The 16,298-nt window shown below is 39.2% G+C and overlaps 1 protein-coding gene across 2 annotated transcripts; it reads right to left on the bottom strand.

Annotated features, from left to right (window-relative positions):
• Positions 1–1,757: 1,757 nt before the first annotated feature.
• LOC115785245 (vascular cell adhesion protein 1-like) lies at positions 1,758–12,478 on the bottom strand. 2 transcript variants are annotated; one of them, XM_030736775.1, is made up of 11 exons: positions 12,276–12,478; positions 9,382–9,645; positions 8,977–9,306; positions 8,529–8,753; positions 8,131–8,358; positions 7,762–8,025; positions 7,287–7,544; positions 7,044–7,181; positions 6,160–6,369; positions 5,357–5,605; positions 1,758–4,368 (listed from the first exon to the last, which is right to left on the bottom strand). In XM_030736775.1, the coding sequence occupies exons 1-11, from the start codon at positions 12,331–12,333 to the stop codon at positions 4,148–4,150; spliced, it is 2,445 nt and encodes an 814-aa protein (XP_030592635.1). In that variant the 5' UTR covers positions 12,334–12,478; the 3' UTR covers positions 1,758–4,147. The 2 variants fall into 2 exon arrangements, with proteins under 2 accessions (XP_030592635.1, XP_030592636.1); XM_030736776.1 differs by lacking the exon at positions 7,287–7,544.
• Between the last annotated feature and the right edge of the window lie 3,820 nt (positions 12,479–16,298).

Here is a 16,298-nt window from a genome sequence, read left to right as displayed (position 1 = left end):
ATGCGTCCTCATGTTAGTGGAATCGATTAAGCAAGCAGACTATCGATTCCAAGGAACTGAATTACTGGGAACCGGTAATATAAATGAATTGTGCTTTGTGTTCTATCAATTGTGTGCATCTAATTTTATTAGATGCACAGATTCATTCTAGGCTCAGCAACCGAGACGAGAGAATCCCCTGCCTGGTCCTTTCTGTGTTTCTGCAAGAAGAAGAATGATCAAAAATTCCCATAAATACACTCCTAGAGAAAAGCCTTCCCCGAAGAGTTGAAGCTGTTATAGCTGCAAAGGCTGGGCTGACATCATATTAAACCCCACGGATTAAGAATGGGATGTCACTCAAGTTCATGTGGGTGTGAAGGCAGAGGAGTGAATACTTTTGGCAATATAGTGTAAATTAGTGTGCAGTTGAAATAAGTACTTTAAAACTGTGCAAAAATAAAATACTACTAATAATAACAATAATGATAATAAAAAATTAGTTTTGAAGACTCACTGGTCATTATATTAGGTACATCTTGCTAGTACTGGGTTGGACCCCTTTTTTGCCTACTTGAATTTTTCATGGCATGGATTCAACAAGGTGTTGGAAATATGTCTGTGTAGGTTCTCAAGGAAGCTGGTGGACTACAAGAACCACCTCTGTTTCAACTTGAAATGGAGGCAGTCCAGGCTGGTTCCCAAGAGTTTGCCCCTTGGGTCCACAATTAAGGGACACAGAGCTGAAAAGAGCCTATGAAAAGCACAGAACCAGCTATTGAGTGAAAGAGTAAGACAGGTCCAAAGGTGCTGGAAACTTCCTCAGAGATTTCAGTCCATATTGACATGGTAGGGTCACACAGTTGCTATAGATTTGTTTGATTAATTTGACATGGGGGAAGACAGAAGGACTAGACAGGGAAACAGAGACAAAGAGAAGGCAGAAGGAGAAACTGAATGGAAACACAAAGGGGTCTAAATAAAGGACAATCAGAGAGTAATAAAACTAAAAAAAACTCAAATAGGAAATCAAACATAAAGAACCTATATAGAACAAGACTTGTAAACATAAGGGAGAATAACAACAACAACTCAATAAGCTGGAAAATAAATACTTCAGCTTGACGGTGGAACCAGTGTGGACTTCACGTTTGCAGTATAACAGCCACTTTCATTTAACCTTGGCTTAGCTTTCAGTTTCACTGGCACTGGCACTGGCACTGGCAAATTATTAAAAATAAATGAGTATGTAGTTTTTATACTACCAAGCCACAAGTAGTGGAACCTCCTCTTTGCCAAGTGGGTAGACATTTCTGTTATAAGAACATTCCCGACCACACATGAAGACGTCCACTCCTAAAAACCCTCTGGATTCTCCTACAGCTCTCTCCCGAGGAGAGAATCCAACCAAACGCTGAGGATTCAGGAGCCTTTTTTCCTGTGTGCAGCAAACATTCCCAAAATGAGCCAAAGGTCTTGGGATTTTATATAATTAAACATATAATTACTACCATGGAGCACGGAGTGTAATATTTCAATCAGAAATATTGGTAGGGACGTGTGTGTCCCTATCGTCTCTACCTAATTCTACCCCCCTGCTTATACCTGCGGTTCAAGTAAAACATAAATACTGTACTCTTATCCCCCTTTACCAAAAAAGCTCTTAAAACCCTATACACTACATTTTCCTTTCTTGAAGTTGACCATTTTCTTAATCATGTCAATACTTGCTGTTTCCATGCATAAAAATAGGAAAACAACATGTTTAAAAAGCCATATTTTTATTAATAAAATACATTTTGCCCAGTCACAAATATTTACAGCTCTATATACAAATGTGTTATAAAGTCCTCCTCACCCTTCACACGAAGGACTTAAACTCCATTAAATCTTCAATAATTTGCAGTGCTAACATTATCTGTGTGCAGTCCATTTTCAACACTAAATTATTCAGTCTTTTACTTTTTCTCATAAATAAATATAAAGTATTTGCATTTGCATCAAATATTACCCTGAATATAGAGTTCATATATAGACATTGGGCTATAGTCTGCAGTCACTCATCTGGGGAACAAGAATTTTGTCCTATAAGGCCAGAGCTTGACACAGTATGGCATTAAAAAGAGCCAGGCACAGAAAAGGCTACATATGTAGAAAGAAGTGCAGAGCGGCTTACATGAAGTGACTTAAACAACAGTTGGCTCAATACATGGGATGCATGTGCTTAATGTCTAAAATACTCCAAAGCTTGGCGGTCCTCACCTGTTCAATCCCACACAGAGATGGTGCATAACTAAAACATCTTTGCACATTTTAATGATGTAACACAGTCACATTAACAGCTGCATTTTGATTGCCATTTCAATATGATATGTATGCCTACAATACAATGTTACAAAAGAAACTACATGAAAATCAGTGTGTGCACACGCTGCTGAGATGTGCAGAGACGTATTGATTATGTTCCGATCTCCGTGTGAAAACTGACAGGTGGGAAGAAAGTGCAGTTTAGTCTAAGATTCACAACGTCCTAAAGATGTGATAAATAATTTGGTTCTGATCTGAAGTCTTAAGAAAGTAAAAAAAAAACAAAACGAAATCATTAATGAAATCAAGATTACCTCAAACAAAAACAAAATATATATTAAAAAAAACCATATCACATGCCTTTGTGCTTATTAAAATAGAAAAATGTTTCACCTTTGAATCAAAGCTAAACTGAGTGATCCCTCACTTCTTTCTATGCAGTGAAAACTGGTAAGAATCCAGTAGTATATACAGACTTGTACATCTCAAGCAAAGATTGCATATTTGTCTAACAACGTCAGGTGCAATCACAAAGTTACCATCACAAAAAAACACAAACTTGGTTAAAATATTTCTGATCCTCTCTCACTGGCTGTTTCCTTGCAGGACTGAACTGCTTCCACTGTGGCTGATATTGTCAGATCACTTCATGAACGTCCCATTCTGTCTGCTTTCCTCAGAAGGTCCAGAGAGATAAATCTTATGGGTTGTTTGGTGAATAAAGATTGCATCTGATGTGCTGTGTGGTGACAAATTCACAATTCTTAATGCCACACAGCCCTTACCTTAGGCCAGCCTTTGGGCTTAGACTTGTGAGACATAGGTCTAAATACCAGTGATAATCAGTGAAATTACAATTGCATGAGTGGTGTTGTGAGAACAGGGCTTCCGGGGAGGGATCTAATAACAGCAGCCATGATGGAAGTGGTCAAGAGGTGATCAAGAAGATGACCTTAAAGAGACCCTGCAGCTTTGTGATTGCACCTGGCATTGCATCCCTTAAGGATAAATCACTGATATAATCAGAGGCATAGTCCTGAGTGACGCCCCTTATTTCCAAGAAAAGAAATAAAATATTCACAGCTTCATTGGTTGAAATTTACATGTCACTTTAAGAGTTAATGAAAAAGCAAGAAAGTTCATGAAGACAAAATAAGTGGTCAAAGCTGTTACCAAAGTATTTAGGGCCAAATGTAGTAACAGTTTGCGCCAGTGCAAAACCTTCTTTTGGCATCAAAAAGCTACTGTTTGACTTAACCAGAGAGGCACAGTGTCAGTTCTGTTGCTTACAGCTGCAGAGCAAATTAGTGCGATGATGTATCGTGATCTTCTGCACTCCGTACAGGTCAAGTGTAACACATATTTCAGGCGTACACAGAGGAATAGTTTGTAATGAAGCACCCCTCCTCTGAATTAATCCTGCCTCCACCCAGGCTGTCAGATGTAGCTATAACGCTGACATTAACTGCATGAAAAATGGTAGAATTCAAAATTCTCTATCCAACAGGAAAGGATGGAAAAGAGAGAAGACACACCCAGGGAGGAGGAAGCTGTAAGCAGTCAGACAGATGACTACATTTTTAAATTTGGCCTGATACTTTATGACTTTTGCTCAGTTATAGCTGAATAATGTAAACTTGCCACTGTAGTAAAATAGCCTTAGAAACTAATAGCAAAAATGTGTGCGTGCCTGTGACTGATATGCTCCTCTACTTAAACAAATAGCAATACACCTCTGCTTATGATGTGTAATGTGAGAGTAAAAATGTGTGGGATGTTTGGAGGAACAGATTTTGAACTGTCTGAGCAGTATTCAGACTTTAAAAACGTTGCTAACTCTGGTGGCAGAGAGATGCATGTGCTATGCACAGATGTGCTGCTTTGACAGTTTGGTCATGGGGAACTGCAGGTCACCATTGCTGTGTGCTACATTCCCATTATGCGTGTTGAATTTGGGGTTTTCAAAGCTGTACTGGCGCATCTTGGTGTTCTTGTAGTAGATTGAGTAGATGAAGAGGAAGATGATGGAGATGGCTATCACCGTGACAGCTACAAAGCCAGCGATGAGGGGCAGGTAGTCCTCTGCAATAAAGGCAGTCAAACAGGAAACACTTAAGTTTAAAAATGGAAGTGCATTCATTTCCAAAATGCAACAATACAAACGTAATTATTTTACTATATATGTAACTATAATTTAGAAAAGTAATGAGGGTCAACAGAGACACAACCAATCCATCAACATTAATCAGGCAAATGTTTCATTATACAGAATCCCCAGTGAGGCTTATTGACTTTTGATTGACTGAGCTTTAATGTATTCTAGGTGAGAGGTTATAGATTACATTCACAGAGAAAATGTGGGAGTGGAAATTATGCTTTGGAAATGCATAAATGTCTATTCAATGTAATGTTTTCAGCAACAGAAACTGAAGGAAAACTGTAACATAGACTGTTAGACGGTCACTGAGCATTTTATTAGGAGCACCATATTTATTATGCATAGATCCAGCTTTTTGTCTACAGCCTCAAATTTACATGGTTTGATATCGAGGGCATATTGGAAAGATCCTGGGATGTGCTGACATGATTTCTGCTGATATTTTAGCTTCACATTTGTGAATCTCCCGCTCTACCATGTCCCAAAGCCACTTTTTTTTTTAACATGAAGATGATCTCCATAGTCATCAAATGAACTCAAGAATGACAGTGGCTTTCAAATGATGATTGAATGGCATTAAGGCAGTCAAAGTGTACAAAACAAAAATCATTACTCACTCCCTTACTACTAATCACAAGGAGCCCCCGAGTAAAAGCATTGTTATTAGAGTAGAAAAATGCCATATCAGTACCAGTCCATTTACCATTTACATGGCAGATGTCACAGTGGCCATGTGAATCTTTTATATAGAATCTAGGGCAGTCTAATATTGATGCTCTTGACTAACAGAATCCTGCTTTTGTAACCTACCTGACTTTAAGAGTTTAAGTATTTATGTTCTGTAGTACATGTTTCTACAGGAAGAGCTGCATAAATAATCCTAGAAATGTATGCATATTAAAAATATGTTACCTGTTAAAACAACTTCAAGCACATGTGTTGCGTGACCAGCATCATTGGTAGCATTGCAGGTGTAGATGCCAGGCTTAGACACAATGAGCTTTCCTTCAGACACATTCACAAGAGGCTCTTTATCCGAGTTGTAGTACCACTGGATCTTTGGAAATGGGAAGCCATCAGCTTCACACACAAGCTTCTCAGGATACCCTCTGAACAGAGGGATTTTACTTGGAAGCTTTGTGATATTAATGGTGGGTTTATCTGTTGGGACAGAGAGGTAAACAGAGTAATATGAAGACAGAGAATATTCAAATAAAACCACCCAAAACATTTTTTTTTTATTTAAATGGCAAATTTTCAACCCATCTGTAAACTTCTGAGGCAAATTCAATTGAGAATTTAAGACCAAACAGCGCAAACATTTGTGTTTCTCTTTTGTAAATATTACATTCACAACCTGCATATTGTTGTAATGATGGATTTATTCTTAATTGCAAGCTGTAATCTATATTTACTACCAATACTATTGTTTGACTCTATCGCTGTTCTGTGTCTGGAGCAGATGACCATATAAGGAAATCTGTAATGATCTGATGTCACCTTGACACAAGAGAAAAAAAAAAAAAAAAAAAAATTTGGTGTTCACAGCAAAGAGTCCAAAAGATGAACTTTTAGTTCAAATGGTTTATTTTTCGATATCTGTGTCTCATTATATGAACATTTAAACACATTTAAAATAAACACTTTAAAAACACAAGGAATCCATAATAGATCCATCTCAACTGAGAAAAGTGAATATGACAATGAAATCTTACAGCTTATTGTGAAGTTAAGACCGCTGGACGTTATCTTTGGAGGAGACTTTAATCCCAGGTTTAACTGAGCCTCGCATCTGAACTCTGCTCCGTTGTCGTGCTTTTGCAGAGTGACCTTTAGGGTGGAAGATACATTTACCGGGGATCTGACATCACTGAGTTTGCAGGTTTTGTTGTTTTCAAGCCGACAGTCAGTTTGTGGCAGTATGTCTGACAGAGGAAAAATAAAAGAAGAAATTGTGAAAAAAAATTCACTGCGCTTCATATAGTTTTAAATTAATTCTTCTTCTCGTGCTGATAAATGAGTGTTTACATTATAGGCACAAAAACCAGAAAGCAGCAGGAAAGTCTGGAAAACAGTTTAAATTTTTTTTTTTTTGATTTGCATCCATTTCAGCACGTAGGCGTTACCTTTTTTTCTTTTATCTAACACTTGAAGAGTGAGATGAACACCCTGATTTATTAAATAAAGCTTGAAAGTAGATATTAAGGCCATCAGCACATTATAAAGTGAGAAGTTGGGTGTGTTTTCTCATAGACTTGCTCATAATCAAGCATCCTTTTGCATCCAGTGGAGTCGCCCCCTGCTGGCCTTTAGAAAGAATGCTGTGGTCTTTCATATTAGGTCCTCCTCTAAAAGCACTACGTTGTGTTGCACTGCACGTGTCTCACAGTACAGCTTTAATATGCTGCTAAAGAAAATAAAGGAACACTTTGAAAACACATCAGCTCTCATCTATAGATACTGTACAAATATACTGTATAGATATAGATATCTATACTGACATAGACTGGGTAATAGTTCCTCCTCTCAAAGCACTGCAATGTGTTGCACTGCATGTGTCTCACAGTACAGCTAGACTATTTACAGAAAGTTTCTTCACCTTGATTTCTGTACCACAACACAGAGAGCTTTTGTGCCGGAGCAACGTTGACAATATCACACCGTAGCTGGAACTCTTTGCCTTCTTCCACGGAGCTCCAGGTATTCACACGATAGATGGAAACACTGTCTGGTTTTTCTATAGTAAAGAGTTGTTGGGAAAGGAGGGGAAAGAGCATAATAAAAACAATTGGGATTCAAATTAGAAGGCAGTAAGAGTACAAAAATTGTTGAGAATACTTACTGTAAAGAGTGTAGTTCAAAGAGTTATTGCATTTTCCTATTCCTTGAAATATCCCAGTACAAACAGGCCTTAATGTCCAGTCTTCACTGGTGTTAGCCCACCAAGTCATGTTATCAGTTTTGACACCCTCCCAGTGTATTCTCAAAACATTTTCAGAGTTGGTGGATACTGAGCTGCATGTTGCCCCCTGCGCTCTGCTTTTGTATTCAATCACCATTGGGTTTGGGGTTATTTCAAGTGGGCATGTTTGCTTAGCACCTGCAGAAAGAAGGGTGGGAATGAGAAATGTTATTTCACTGGATATTTTCTCTTTTTGGACCATTCTCTGTAAATCCTACAGATGGATGTGCAGGAAAATCTGCGGAGATCAGCGGTTTCTGAAATACTGAGAGACTGCACCAACTGTTGCACCAAAGCTGGCTGTTACCGGTAGCTTGATTGTGTTAAAAGAGTACATCGTTCAGTGTGCACCTACCTATAACTGTGACTCTGACTGTTTTGGAGACATTTCCTTTGCTGTTCCAAGCATCACATGTGTAGGAGCCCATGTTGTCTGCATTAGCATGGTGGATCTTCAGAAGGGACACTCCATCTTCATTTTCCTCCATCACATTGGCAGTCTGGTAATAATGCCAGGTATAATTTAGTCGTGGGTATCCCCTGGAAGCACACTTCAGCTCTGCAGTGGAACCGCTGTGAATTTCAAGGTCTTGAAGCTCAAATATCTGGGATGGTGGATCTAAAGACAACAATTTTATTTAAGAAAAAATGTTTTTAAAAAAAACAAAGACAGCCATGCAACATATGCAATCAGTCATACTTAACGTATGTATGAAGGACTTACATTGGACAAAAATTTCGACAGTGACGCTAACATTTGAGTGATTATTTGAAGCTGTGATCACGTATTGTCCTGCATCCCTTCTCGTCAGTTTCTCTGGAAGATCCACCTCCTCGTTATCCTTGTACCAGACCGTGTCGGGTTTTGGAAAGCCCTCAGCAATGCAGTTGAGAGTGTAAGGAGTGAACTCGTCTGCAGTGTAAGTGCTTGGGCACCTCAGCTCTGGTCCATCTGAAAAGGAAAACACAAAAGAAAAGGAAAACACTCAGTTTCCTAACTGTGTACATACTTTCATTCAGGACCTGAGCAAATCCAGCAATTTGTGCTATTTGTAAATGTGTAATATTGAAATGTAATATTATTTTTCTTAGTTAGTCATAAAAACTGAATGTGATACTCACATAACACATGAACTATGATGTTCTTTTGAACAGACACTAAGCCCTCAGCTTCAATTGTGTACATCCCTGCATTTTCTCTTCTCATCGGAGCGGTTAGGTTGATGGGTTGTCCATCTTTCAGCCATCTGGCTGAGGGGGTGGGATTTCCTGTCACATTCCACTTCCCCTCCAAAGATTCATTTTCCAATAACTCAAGAGTGTCAGGACACTGCACATCTGGTCCAACTGAGAAGTAAAAGCAACAGCTGTTTGTATCCTTATTTAATAAATGAAGATCAGTTGAAGTGCAAATCAAACATTAAAAGTCGCTATAATGTGTTATTCTTCTTTTAGGCATATATCATCTTGTCTGGTCAACATAAGAGTCACAGGCACAACCTGAGACAGAACTTTAATATGTGAGAATAACCAAGTAAATGATAAGTACAATAATTAAGTATATACTTACAAAAAACTGTAATATTATACTCTTTCGATGATACATTAAAATGTGGCCCTACTGGTCTGAGGTCCATCTGTGCCTCACATCTGAACCTGGCACCGCTGTCTTGTCGAGATGGTTTAAAGGAAAGGCGGGACGACGCATTCACTGAACGTTTAAAAGTGGTATTTTCAAAAGTATCTGATTTGATGATTCTGTCTCCTTTGTACCACTTCACAGTGAGATTTTGAACTGGTGCTATGTTGGGGATCTCACAGATAATGTCATATTCCTTCCCTTCTGTCATCTGACCATTGGGGCCATTGCTGGAGCTGATTTGGATTTTTTCAGGAAATGCTGGCAAAAAGGAAAGAGTTATTAGATACAGTGAGAATATCACTGTAATAATCTGTGCATGCAAACAGGACTTACTGTAAACAACAATTTTAAGGTTCTCCATGCACTGTTCTGAATCTGCTGGGTTAATGAAGCAAGAAGGAGAGATGTCCCATTCTGTTAAATTCTCCAGAGTCCAGGACAACTGGTTGACCTCCTCAGCCCCAGTCCCTCCATATGAAGCCTCCCAGCCTATTCCATGGTGGCTCACTGTTGTGCTGCAGTTGACTGAAACTGGGTCTCCATATCTCACCGCAACACTCGAGGGGCTCAACTCAATGGGACAGGAGGCACGTACACCTGTGGCACAGGAGTATATTTAAATGCTTCACATTTGAATAATTAGCAGCACAAGAGAGACATTTCATTGCATCAGTTTAAAATTCTAAATGTATGAGCTATTTATTAGTTTGTTATTCAGTAAAAACAGATATACTAGTCAAAAAAGAAATGCAAAGCCAGTTCGTGTTTTAAACACATTTTATACACCAACGCTATAACATACATATACAGTACACAGTTTTAATCTGGGTATCCTTTTGCTGTCCTTTTACTTTGAGATCATTTTCATGCAAATCAGATCAAACTGTGCTATCACTGGCATTTTGGTAGATTAATCTATAGACACAACACTGGTTCATCCCTTGAGTTGGGTGCTGGGGTGATTTATAGGTCAGGGTTAAAAGGCTTAACAAACAAACAAAACAACATTCCTCTTAAAATGGTCAGGTACAAACACTCAAAATGAGTGAAAAAGATACCAATGAAAGACCTTCAGAAAGCCTGGAGAGCTACTTTAAAACATTAGGAGAAAGCGTGGCTTCTTGGCAACAAAATATGAAGAAATGATGGGCGGTTTAAACCGTACTGTACACTGGTGGCTTGTGTGCTGAGTCTAGGGGCTCAAGAATGCAGTAAATTGAACCAATTTGGAGGTGTGCACATGAGTTTGTTTGTGTTTGGTAAAGAAATTACCAATCCCACTTCTGACTAAACACAATCAAAACAACAGCACAGAATATGTTTAAAAAAAATGGACTTGGAACAAACACTGAAAACATATTTCACAGCATAAAGTGTGTTTCTTTCTTTTACCCAGCATGCACATTTGGTCTAGACATCTCAGCTTACATTACATTTATGGACAGCAGATTGCTGTGGTTGAATTGCTATTACAACACATGGAGCGAAGTTGGGGTCCCTATGTAGGTTGCCTATACCCACTGTGGGTTGATCAAAAAAAACTGTGATGAGGACCCTGAGAGGTAAAACTACTGTGGGGTCTGCATGAGCTAAGCCACTTGGGGTCTGTGTGGGATAAGTGTGGGTTTACCCTGCCGACACAGCCCCACAGTTCACCCATACCTACCCACTGTGGGCTTGCACGGGCATGTTCACTGGGGAGATCTTGGATTTGCTAATTTGCTGTGACTTGTTCAAACTCAGAAAACAGCCTTGACTTCTCTCATTGAATAAGAAAACAGACCTGAAAGAACTACAAGCACAATAGACATAGCACTTTGTATAAAGCTCTGTATTAGGATTAATGGAATGGGGAGGGAACAGGAATGACTTTCCTACACTGGCTAATTTTATTTTAATTTTATTTTTTTCATAATCTTAAGTTAGTTTGTCACGCTTCATGTATTTTGAGGTTTTGGGCTGTCTCCTGTTATTGCTTTTTGTCTGATCCCTGTGTGGTTGTTTGCTTTGCTCACTAATCCCTGTATTTGAGTCTCTTCCTGGTCCCAGACTGGCACAGTTTGCTTGTCTACCATGGACAAAAAAAAATTCCCCAAACTGCACTTATTTTCTTTGGAAACTGCCTTCGTTTGCCTCCGTACTTTGCTTGCCCGTGGTGAGTCATACTTGGACCGTGACTTTGGGATTGTTTTTTTTAAGCCAGTGGACTAACTGAACAAAAATATAGTAGTGATTATTCTACCCAGATAAGACACCCCATAATAGTTTCCTTCTTGCTACATGAGAGCTTTTAAAGCACTTTGTCTTTCACCATACCCCCCACAATGTTATTTATGAGGAGGAGTAGAAACAAGACTATCATAACATGTCATTATCAAGATTATCAAAGAGTGTGTGTGTGTGTGTGTGTGTGCGTATGTTTGTGTATGTGTGTGTTAAACAGCCAAATTTGACAAGATAAAAATGAAAGCAAACAGTCCATCACCCCCCACAACTTTAAAGTGAGCTGTTAACAGGATATCAGCTTTAAATAGCAAATGAAGTCAGTAAAAATTCAACCAAGTTAAGAGAAGGAAATTATTCATTAATTTGAAGCTTTAATGTAGCATTTCCAATGTAAAAGATGTTTTTTTTTTTAATTTACTTAATGGAAAGTGAAAGGCAACAAACACACACAGGTGCTTATACATTTATCACATTTCAATAAACCAATAGTGAACATTTAAAGTTGTAGCTAGTGCCAGTAAAAGGAATTATAGAGTTGCAGAAAGAGCCTTAACTCTCATCAGAGAAGATTGGATTACAGTTATTAAATGTTCAGTTGAGGGAAAATATTTTGGATCAGATTTCACATTTTAGCCCCCCCCCCTCTCTGGGTAGATGAGGGGCTTTTTCTTCCCAAATCTGAGAAACTATCCAGCATTTGTTTTCCATTTCTTTTCTTTTTCCTTGCTCTTCTACACATAACTATATACCGCCCCCCTCTGGTTAAAATGAAGTCCAGCACGTCACAGTTTTAACTGCCGTTATTTTACTAATACCGCTGATGACAGCGTCCTTCTCTTTGACTAACGCGACTATAGATTCACATTTATGTCTGTTCCGTTTAGAGAGCTCATGAGTAATGTGTCATTAAAAAAAAACGGCCACTGACAAAGAGACACATCAAATATGTATTATGAAGCATGCAGAGCATTATTTTAGCGATGAAAGTGAGAGCATCTTACCTGTCGCAATGAGAACGAGCCCCAAAGACAGCCGAACAAATAATGTCCTTTGACTCATTTGACTTGTTTACTTGTCGGGTTGCAACAATGACTCCAATGTCGCTTTTTATTCTCTGCTCAGCTTCTACTGTGCAGCCTCGACCCGTCGAGAATCAGTACAAGCAGGAGAGCGGGAGAAAGAGAGAAATACAGCGAGAGCCATCCGCGGCCCCCCTCCCCGTCCCCGCCGCCCTCTCTCTTTTACTCCCTCGCTTTCACTGGACAGTCGGTGATTTGCATGTGGGGGGAGATATTTCTGTTATTCATGAGTCAGGATATGTTACATGCTCGGATGTTTCCACTCTTACACCGTGTTAGGTCTTAAGTGCGGTATTTACACACATTAATAGCTTGCTAATTTTCATTCTGAACTTAAGACAATAAAAAAAAACAACAAATACCAGAAATCGGGTTTCGGTCACTGCTATGTTTATGAGTATTTTTTGTTCATGTTACTCTCAATTTTTACTTAGTGTCACTGAAAAAACAAACACAAAAAAACTCTTTAATGCAAAAAATATTTCCTCTCAATCAGATGAACAGTGAAGATTCTGTTGTGTGTCATCATTCTGCACGCGCGCACACACACACACACACACACGCACTCACACGTCTTAAGGTCGCCAGCACATAGATTCACACCCACACACCATCAGCTCTGCTGCTCTGTGTTTTCATAATTTAGACCAAATGTTTAAAGACCAAAAAAAAAAAAAAAAAACTGGAACATTTTTATCCCTTCTGGTTGAATTTTTATGCCGCATTGATTCAGAAATGGGCTATGGCTCATATGTTTTTTTGTTTGTTTGTTTGTTTTTATGATCCATTACCATTACAACATCAGTGAAAGGGGGGCTTTGTAAGAAAATGGTCATGTTGGCTTATTAAAAAGATCCAGGAAGAAGCAAATAAAAACCCTGGAATTTCCAAGATTTCGCTTTTGATCATATCCGCTTGTGTGTGTGTGTGTGTGTGTGTGTGTGTGTGTGTGTGTGTGTGTGTGTGTGTGTGTGTGTGTGTGTGTCTCATTTTTCAGAAATGTGGGGAAATTCCTGGATAAGAATGCGATTTCCTAGAAATGGACAGAAAACTGCTGGGCCACACTAATGGAATGGCTGCAGGAATATCAATCCCAAGTCATTTTAAGGTGATTAATTCTTTTGGGATGCATCCCCTGCAAGGAATAACAAATCTGGAGGCAGAGACAGTGATTCTGTGGGAGGTTATAAAAGCAAGATCTTTAATCACATCCTCCTTGAGCTCTTGGGACCCACAGAAATGTTGAATAGAAACCGGAACAATATTTTTGCATCTAAGGTTAAGTTTAAAAAAAAACAGCTGTGCACAGCAAGTTGTCTTTAATCCAGTGTGGGTCAAAGGTTATTTGACTAGTCCATTAGGTTGATGCAGAAGTAGATGATAGAGGACGTTATCCCAGAAGGAATGCTTTGAAAGACAAACAAGAGACTCCAGTGAAGAAAACAAGCATTGAGATTCCAGTCACGTTGCAGAAAAAGCAAACAAGGATCACACCTCCTGTCTTCCTTTCTCTCCTTCCTGGAAGTTTATACACATATCAGACTTGTAAGGCCGCTATTAAAATTTCAATGAACTGTCACTGGTCTCATTCCAGCTCGAATCTCCTGACAAATGGTCTGTGTTTCCCAGCAACAAAGTCCATTAGAAAACAAAACTAAATGCAGCCAAACATAACAAAAATGTTCAAACATTTGTGCGGTTCACTTCCATTTTCTCAAGCCGACGCTGTGATTGCTATCAGTTTCATTTTATTTGGGTACTTCCCGTTCAAGGCTAAAAATGTGCTGGGAGCACATTCATCAGCTGCCTTTGAAGGGTTTCAACTGCAATAATGGGACTCAGACGTTGACTGGTGTGAATCACAGAGTAAGTAACAGTGTGAGAAATGGCATCTATTGTTCATGGGGCTGATGTGACAATGTTATCCTGTTTACAGCAGCTTGTCATAAAAAGAATACAATATGTAGAGAAAAAAAAAAACAGATCATACTATCCAACACTTCCACAGAAGACCGTTCTCATCGTCTGGTGTGTCATCTCATGTCTCCTGCTATAAGATTAAAGGGGAAAGTGGCATAGGAACAGAACAGAAACCTGCAGCCAGCATGATAAGAAAGACTGAAGTGATGCCATTAAAGATTAACAAGAAGCAAGTAAGTGTCATAGTTCGTTAGCGTGGTAGGCAGAGTGTGGACCCAAATGCAGGACTCGGGAGGCTGGCATAAAGTTCAAATGCAGCTTTAATGCTGGGTTCGGTCCCAAAATACAAAGAAACATGGAAAAGCGCTACAGGAGCAATTAATCCGAAAGACTGGGACTCTCAGGGAAACACAGAACAGGAAAACACACTACCTAAGAAGGAGGATGCAACAAGGAGCTGAGGAAAACTGAGACACTAAATACACACAGAGATGACAAAGGAAGAGGAAACAAGTGGAAATTAATCACAGTAGGCAAAACTGAACTCAGTGAACATGAGACAAGCAGCTGATGAAAATAACACAAAGTAATTAAAGCATCTGACAGATGCAGAAACTTGACATAAACAGAACACATGGGAGGCATGATCTAACAGGACTCTTACAACTAAAAAGGCTGAGGAATATAAACGCAAAGAAACCAACTTGGAATTAACTCTAACAGATTCAAAAACTCAAGACTGCAAAAAACTAAGAATCTAAGAACATTAAATAACAGGCGCAGAAAGTCTCAAATTACATAACGCTGGGTCAGAGACCCAGGACAGTGACAGGAAGCTGTACGATTCTTATAAACACCCACAAATTCTGTGCAACTCACTCTTTATTTCTGCTGATTGTGGGCATGCCAGGGAGCCGAGGGAGGAATGAAAGGAATGAGCTGTCTGGAAATACAAATAAATGACAGGGACACTGAAATTTCTTTAACATGTTTTCCTGTGACAAAGAGGAATTGGCTGTGCAAATATGACAAAGTGCCAAGGACAAGGGAAAAGCACTTGACTACATATGAAATTTTTTACCACCCAGAGACTGAAAACATGTCTAATAGGGTGACCTTGTTTTGCTGGAGGGAAATTACATCAGTTTTTGGTGAGCAGATGCACTTTACTCACCCTGTTATAAGACTGAACAGGCATCCAGTGTTCCACCACTTCATTTGAGGAGACACAGAAAAACAACAGAGACATTCACAGGGCAACAATCTCTCCATTTACTTACTGAAGCCCGCCTTATTGTAATGTGATCTTGGAAGATGCATGAGTCTAACAGAGGACCCTCTGTGGCCACAGATTCCTTATGTTTCTGCTGGCATTTTGAAACTGATTTCTTTATCTTGTGCAAGAGAAATTGCATCAGTGTCAGGGAGAGTGAGGAGACAAAATTCCCTAAAATGTTTCGTTACACGTGTTACACATACACTTCAGTGCATCATGATTTTAGCTTTCCTGCGGGGAAATGCACGATCAGGTCAGACAGCACCACTTCAGCTTACTCATCATGTTTGCGGAAGGGAAAGTTCTTACTAACTTTATCAGAATTTCACAGGCATTCCTGACTAATATTTACAACTTGTATCCAGGATCTAACTTGCCAACGGAGGAAGCAATTTGTCACAGTTTTCCAGTTTAGCCAAATTTTTTTTATTTCAACACACTTTCCTTGATTTCTGTGCAGACCTCGCTCACACTGTGCCCTGTGAAAGTTAACATGTTACATGCCACAGCACTGCGAAACACCAGTTCCCCTGCCAAAGATTGCATTCCCTCATTCTTCCCCTCCTGTGCGTTTACTTTTGGGAAGAGTACTGTATACATTAGGCTACACGTGATTTTAAGCAGACCTTCTTGGAAAGATTCCCAGAATTTGCAGTATTCGAGTCATATCTGTATCCAGTGTTTATAGCACCATTAACATCAAAATGCTAACATGAGTGAGTGAGGGATCCTCATAAATGTGTATAAAA

This window comes from Archocentrus centrarchus, chromosome 8 (genome assembly GCF_007364275.1).
Source record: "Archocentrus centrarchus isolate MPI-CPG fArcCen1 chromosome 8, fArcCen1, whole genome shotgun sequence".
In the NCBI taxonomy this organism is placed as follows: domain Eukaryota; kingdom Metazoa; phylum Chordata; class Actinopteri; order Cichliformes; family Cichlidae; genus Archocentrus; species Archocentrus centrarchus.
The sequence above is the reverse complement of the archived record's forward strand: the minus strand, read 5'-3'. Positions and strand labels throughout refer to the sequence as shown.